The 7520-nt window shown below is 32.9% G+C and overlaps 1 protein-coding gene across 1 annotated transcript; it reads right to left on the bottom strand.

Moving 5' to 3' along the window:
• Window positions 1-449: 449 nt before the first annotated feature.
• On the bottom strand, window positions 450-6200 carry LOC110029582 (CSC1-like protein RXW8). Its single transcript, XM_020732322.1, has 2 exons — window positions 5808-6200; window positions 450-600 (listed from the first exon to the last, which is right to left on the bottom strand). Exons 1-2 carry the CDS (start codon window positions 6086-6088, stop codon window positions 450-452), a joined length of 432 nt encoding a protein of 143 aa, XP_020587981.1. The 5' UTR covers window positions 6089-6200.
• Window positions 6201-7520: the final 1320 nt, after the last annotated feature.

The raw sequence follows: 7520 nt of genomic DNA, 5'->3' as shown, positions 1-7520 counted from the left end.
TATACAACGCAAAACAGTGACCCAAAACCTGCATTAAAGAGGAAACTTCGTTCATATCCTTCATAAACACTTACAGTCGAAATACAAAATGAAACTAAAATGACGAGGAAAGCCATAGCTGATTGGTAATTAAATTTCATTAAGTCAAGAAATAGTGATGATCATAGTATAATAATTAAGCATTCTGCAAGAAGCCATATAACCGCAGTATTTCTAATAAAAAAAGTGAGTTTACTAAAAGTCATAAAAACCTAATGTGGGCACAGTTGTTGAATGACGAACACTAAAAAGTTCATGGAATTAGGAGAAGGTACGACTTTCGTGCATAAAAAAAGCTAAATACAATCGTGTATAAAAAAGCTAAATACAAAAACGATAGAAATATATTATTAGAAGAGGTAATGCATATAGTAATATGGTGCTTATCAACTAAGTTCAAGTGTTAGAAGTTACCATTTGGACTTGCTCTGGACGTTTCCAATGGTAAATACTTCTAGGGATTCAGATGAAATATTAACATGTTCCATTTCCTGGCCAAAATAATTCAGAGGCAGTACACCAAACACGCAAACAACTGCAGCAATAGAGAATATGCGCATACTGCAAACAAAGAAAAAATACAACAAACATCAACCATAGAGTTAACGCATGCATGAAGGTTTATAATGACATTGAAATGAAAATAAAAACATAAGCGTAATTCAATAATAAAGATCACTGCAAAACCATGACAGATAATCAGTATAATAAGAAATACTTCAAAATTGAGACGCCATTCTACAGAGGTAAAACATCACAGCAAAAAATATACTTACTCCTCACATAACTTAAGCATTCTCTAAGAAATATAAATTTACCTTCCTCAGTAGACAGCTGCACACCACAATAAGTATAAACCGAATGAAAGAAGGAATGTACTGGAGCATAAGAAAAATTATGCATCTCCTAACCTCATCTTCATAGCAGGGGCGGAGAGAAGGTTCAGACCTAATTATTCTAAATCATGAAAATGTCTTAATGGAAGCTCAAGCATATAAAAAGAATATGATACCCAATATCAACATAACAAATAGCCTGCCTCTCAAAGCTCTTCCTTCATCCCGTAAATGTGCATTCTGAAAACCTTAGGACTAACAGCTATAATCAATCCATAGTTCACATGAAATAACTATATCGACATAGGTTTATGTAGGAAAGTGCCAATTCACATATTTGATTAGGAAGAAATTTATTTCCTTAACTCATAATATATTTCACTAATTGTGGTTCCTTCTATTACATATTTACTTTTTTTATTTTTCCTATTTGGTGGGATTCCTATTTTGTCTCCTTTCATTATTATATATATGTTATATGATGAATGCATTGAAGATAGAAAGAAACAAAAATATTTTCCCATATTTTTGCATAGTATCAAAGCCATCAACCTAATTCGTTCAAATAGTGCTCTGTCTCCCTCGTACGCACTAGCAATAGACATCGTTCGAATAACTACTCTGTCTCTTGAACACACGAGTTGCAGTCCTTGCTCGTCCCTTCCATTTGAACGTTTCGTTTGATCTCCATAAAGCCGTTCAAATGCTCCATAGAACGCTTGAATGATCATTTCATCCTTCCACAAAATGCTCTGCAGATGTTCTGTTCAATCTCTTGTCATCGTTTCTTCATTACAAGCTGTGACTTCTCGCGAGCACGACCTCTTTGGTCATCACGAGTCATCTTCTCTCCTTTCTTCTTGGATCCGAGAGGGGTCGATTGAAATAGAGAAATCTTCCTTTTCAGTTCGACAAAGTGGCGAGCAATTCAACTTGCCCTAGTTGCCATCTCACTTGTTGTTGGCACGACCACCTACCGCCAAGTGCCAAACGCACCAAAACCAAGAGTTTCACATCTCTCTCAAGTTCTTGTTCGCTCGTCCAGCCGAACAATCAAGCTAAGGTTCCTCTTCTCGCTTCCATCCAAGCAGCAGATCTTCTTGATTCGGGCTTCACAATCTTATTATGGCGCCAAACATGACATCATCTCGCCATCTTCTTTTTCGAAAGTTATCCCAAGATCCGAGCCCGCATCTTCAGCCTCTAGTGCACCTGATAACTCATCTTGTCATGAACCATAATATGCAAGGCCAAATTTTTCTTCAGTGGCCATTGTCTGTCTTTATGTACACATCAACGGTAGAGTGAAAAATAAGCATCTCACAGGCAAAATATTTTCTCAAGAAGGGACATTCCAAATATCAGGCCTGAAAGACTGATGACCACATGGTCTTTATGTACACATCAACGGTAGAGTGAAAAATAAACATCTCACAGGCAAAATATTTTCTCAAGAAGTGACATTCCAAATATCGGGCCTGAAAGACTGATGACCACATGATCATGTCATAGTTAATAAATTTCATGACCATAGAGGTAGGAGAAAACTTCTTGCTCTATAATTTCATGACCATAGAGGTAGGAGAAAACTTCTTGCTTTATACACAGCTAATAAAAAGTTTTTTGCAACACTTAATTAACGACACTTTTAAAAAACACTGCTAAAAATATTAAAAAAAATACATTAAAATACTTAAAACCGCTGTTAAACGCCTTTGCAGCACTAGCAATTGCAGCGATTTAAAGTCTGTTGCAAAGAGCAAAACAAGGGTTCTTATCATTGTTGATGTCTGTATAAAGTGCTGTGAAAATTCTTTTTTTTAGTAGTGATAGTACAACTGAGGAGATATGAGAGGCTACACGTGAAACCTATTATAGCACAGAAAACTTCTCAAAACTATTTGAGATTAAGACCAAATTACATGATCTACGATAAGAAGAATTGAATGTTACTTAATATTTCAACACCCTCACACGTTGTTGTTTGAAATTGGACATATATGAGATTTACTCCTAAAAATGTCCCAATGATTTTGCCTTACATAGAAGGATTACTAAACAAAAAAGGACCATCAAATTCCTCCTTGGTCTCAACAAAGACCTAGATGAAGTCAAGGAGAGAATTATGAGAAATGAACCCCTCCCTACTTTTCGGGAGGCCTTTAATAAAGTTCGAAGCGAGGAGAGCAAAAAGAAGTTGATGATAACAGAAACCCACACCACATCATCTGTTGAAGGATCAACCTTGTACACTCAAAATTTCTCTCAGAATAACAAGTCCAGGAAGGACGGTCATGGTGCAACCACTATAAAGAGCTTGGTCATGCGAATGAAAAGTGTTGAAAATTACATGATGAAACTGCAGATTGAAAGCCATCTAATGAAGAATATAATAGAGAGAACCATGCAAATATTGTTGTAAAAACAAACAATAATTCAAAATTCAACTCATTTACAAGAGCAAATTGAAGCACTGCAGAGAATATCTAATTCTAGTTCAAGACAAGTATCACAATCTTCTATCAGATAACCTATCTGTCTGCTAGCACACTAAGATATCTTATCACATACTCTTATTGTCCAAAACAATAAATTAAAAATTTGGATAGTTGACTTCATAACCTCATGTTATATGACGAGAGATAACAATGTTTTAAAAATTATAACCCTTATAAAAATCAGCCCGCTGTTTGAATGGTTTATGATTCATTCTCAGCAATAACATAAATTGCATCAATAGAATACACGAAAAATTTTCATCACTACTATTTTTTTTTGTTCCAAAATTAAACTGCAACATACTTTCAATCAACAAAGTCACTCGTTATCTAAAATGTGTGACTAAATCTTATTCCAATTGTTGTGATTTTTTTTATGGTGGATTCAAGAAATGTGATTAGCAACGCTGAGATGCACGATAGTCTATACTTACTCAATGAAAATAACTTCATCAATAGGCAAAGTCATTCATTAAGTTGTATTTCTGAGTCTAGTTCAAATTCTTTCAATGTATTTTAGTTGAAAGTCAAGTTATGTTGAGTTATTGTCATCTTGGTCATCTAAATTTTGTGTATATGAAAAAAATATTTTCACATTTTTATGAATAAAAAACTCAATTTTTTTTCATTGCGAAATTTGCCAACTTGCAAAGCATATCAAACATGTATATTCTAAATAGCAATACAAGCCTTCACATCCTTTTTTTGCAATTCACAATGATATATTGGAACCCTCACAAGTAAAAGATATAAATGGAGAAAAATGGTTTGTATCAATCATAGATGTTCACAAAAGAATAACATGAATATTCTTTATGAAAGAAAAATTTAAAAGAGGCAATATATTTCAATCATTTCATTCCATGATCCTCACTCAATTCCAAAAAAAAATTCAAATTCATATAAATTCTTGTATGGATACCCCTCAACAAAATGTGGTCGCTAAAAGAAAAAAATTGACACTTACTTGAGCCATTATTCTCTTTAATCATGTACCGAAATATTATTTGAGGTAAAATTATTCTCACAGCCACATATCTCATCAATATGATGCTTAATCGAATCCTAAAATTTTAAATTCTTCGTAATGTTCGCATGGAATCCTACGCACACATCCGTTCTCTTTCTTTTGACTTACCATTAGGATTGTTTATTATTGTGTCTTCATTAACATCCAACAATAACAACGCACTAAACTTAATCCTAAGTCTCTACATTTTTCTCAATTACTACTAGAATAAAAAATGACACAAAATACTACTCTCCAACCAATAGGAAAATATCCAACTCCATGGATGTCATCTTCTTCGAGAGGCATCTTATTTTCCCAAATATAAAATTCAAGGGAAGAACGCGATGGAATATTAGATTTTAATTTTTTTTTTTAGGATACTCAAGGCATTTTTATTTCAACTCAATCAAATCCTATCCCTCAACCAGCTCCACTTGAAGAACCAATCTCTGTCACAAAAAATAATCCCAATTGCCTCTACTCCACCTCAACATGACACTAATGACCAGAACTTCGTATCTACACAAAAAAAAAGGAAGAATCACTGAGCACGTAGAGGATATTATGTAGACCTAGGATTGTCGAGAGCCAGAATCAAGTCCTCCTGCATCTAATTAATCGTAATGATATTGATTCCTCATCTTATGACTCTCTTACACCGATAGTTGATGACTTTAATTAACCAATTGCACACAAGAAAGATATCCGAGCGTGCATTGTTCATCCAATTGAAAAATATATAGCTTATGAGAAATTATTATCATCTTACAAAGCTTTTGTAACAAATTTTAATAGTGTGCAGATTCACAAATCGATCCAAAAGGCTTTAAGGGTTTCAACATGGAAATAGACAGTTGAGAAAAAAATTTAGGCTCTAAAAAAGAATAACACATGAACACCTACAAAATTAACTCATGGAAAAAATCTTGTAGGATTCAAATGTATATTCATGATAGAATACAAATGAGATGAAGAAAAAAAAGAAAGATTCAAAACCAAACTGGTTGTCAAAAGTTGACTTCATGCATTGCCAAACTTAATACGATTCGGGTTCTACTCAGACTTACACTAAATCAAGATTGACGTTTATACCAACTTGATGTAAAAAATGCATTCTTGAAGCACGACCTTGATGAATAAGTCTATAGTTTAAGTTGAATTTCGATATTTTCAGCACTTTCAGTCGTTTCTTCTGCTTAAGCCTAGTTTTAACAACTCCGGAATAAAACTAATATAATTCAATAAGCCTTGCAAATTTGCAATACTTCCAAACCAAATCTCTCAATTTAAACAGTCTCAAAGCAGAACCGTGGAAAAGGTAACATAAACCATTCCACAGTCTCAAAGTCTACAGTTTAAGCAAAATACCAATTCCAATATCGTGTCAAAGAAGTCAAAACAGATTTCCATCCCTCAACTTACCTGAACACAATAATCCTAATGAACACCACCGCATCCAACCCAGCAATATCAAGTATCTCCTCCTCCTTGTACCCCCACGCCTGCACCATCCATCTCGGCGACGGCACCAGCCGTTCCAGAATAAACGAACTCAGCCGTCGACTCCTCTCCTCCGCTAGCCGCCGCCCAAAGTAAACACTAGCATTCCCCGGCTGCTTCCTCAAGATCGAGTACAGAGACAACAGCAGAGCACAAACGCCGATGTTTATTCCCGCTGAAGTCAGCAGAGCCGCCAATTTCATCTCAATCCGCGATCGAAAACTCGAAGCAATACGAAATCATGAAGATTCAAGAATATATAGAACCCTGATCTCTTCAGGAACCAGAGAGGGCTGTGAAGTTGTAAACCATACTCGGCACTTGAAAGCGGAAGGAAGCCTAAAAAGTCAAAACTACCTTAAAACTTCCCATTTTACCAGAGTAATTTTATGGAATTATTATATTATCATAATTAACGAAAATAATTGCTCCATGTATTTAAAGAATATAATTGCTCCATGTATTTAAAGAATATAATTGCTCCATGTATTTAAAGAATATAATTGCTCCATGTATTTAAAGAATATAATTGCTCCATGTATTTAAAGAATATAATTGCTCCATGTATTTAAAGAATATAATTGCTCCATGTATTTAAAGAATATAATTGCTCCATGTATTTAAAGAATATAATTGCTCCATGTATTTAAAGAATATAATTGCTCCATGTATTTAAAGAATATAATTGCTCCATGTATTTAAAGAATATAATTGCTCCATGTATTTAAAGAATATAATTGCTCCATGTATTTAAAGAATATAATTGCTCCATGTATTTAAAGAATATAATTGCTCCATGTATTTAAAGAATATAATTGCTCCATGTATTTAAAGAATATAATTGCTCCATGTATTTAAAGAATATAATTGCTCCATGTATTTAAAGAATATAATTGCTCCATGTATTTAAAGAATATAATTGCTCCATGTATTTAAAGAATATAATTGCTCCATGTATTTAAAGAATATAATTGCTCCATGTATTTAAAGAATATAATTGCTCCATGTATTTAAAGAATATAATTGCTCCATGTATTTAAAGAATATAATTGCTCCATGTATTTAAAGAATATAATTGCTCCATGTATTTAAAGAATATAATTGCTCCATGTATTTAAAGAATATAATTGCTCCATGTATTTAAAGAATATAATTGCTCCATGTATTTAAAGAATATAATTGCTCCATGTATTTAAAGAATATAATTGCTCCATGTATTTAAAGAATATAATTGCTCCATGTATTTAAAGAATATAATTGCTCCATGTATTTAAAGAATATAATTGCTCCATGTATTTAAAGAATATAATTGCTCCATGTATTTAAAGAATATAATTGCTCCATGTATTTAAAGAATATAATTGCTCCATGTATTTAAAGAATATAATTGCTCCATGTATTTAAAGAATATAATTGCTCCATGTATTTAAAGAATATAATTGCTCCATGTATTTAAAGAATATAATTGCTCCATGTATTTAAAGAATATAATTGCTCCATGTATTTAAAGAATATAATTGCTCCATGTATTTAAAGAATATAATTGCTCCATGTATTTAAAGAATATAATTGCTCCATGTATTTAAAGAATATAATTGCTCCATGTATTTAAAGAATATAATTGCTCCATGTATT

Source organism: Phalaenopsis equestris, unplaced genomic scaffold (assembly GCF_001263595.1).
Source record: "Phalaenopsis equestris unplaced genomic scaffold, ASM126359v1 Scaffold000001, whole genome shotgun sequence".
Taxonomy (NCBI): Eukaryota; Viridiplantae; Streptophyta; class Magnoliopsida; order Asparagales; family Orchidaceae; genus Phalaenopsis; species Phalaenopsis equestris.
The sequence above is the reverse complement of the archived record's forward strand: the minus strand, read 5'-3'. Positions and strand labels throughout refer to the sequence as shown.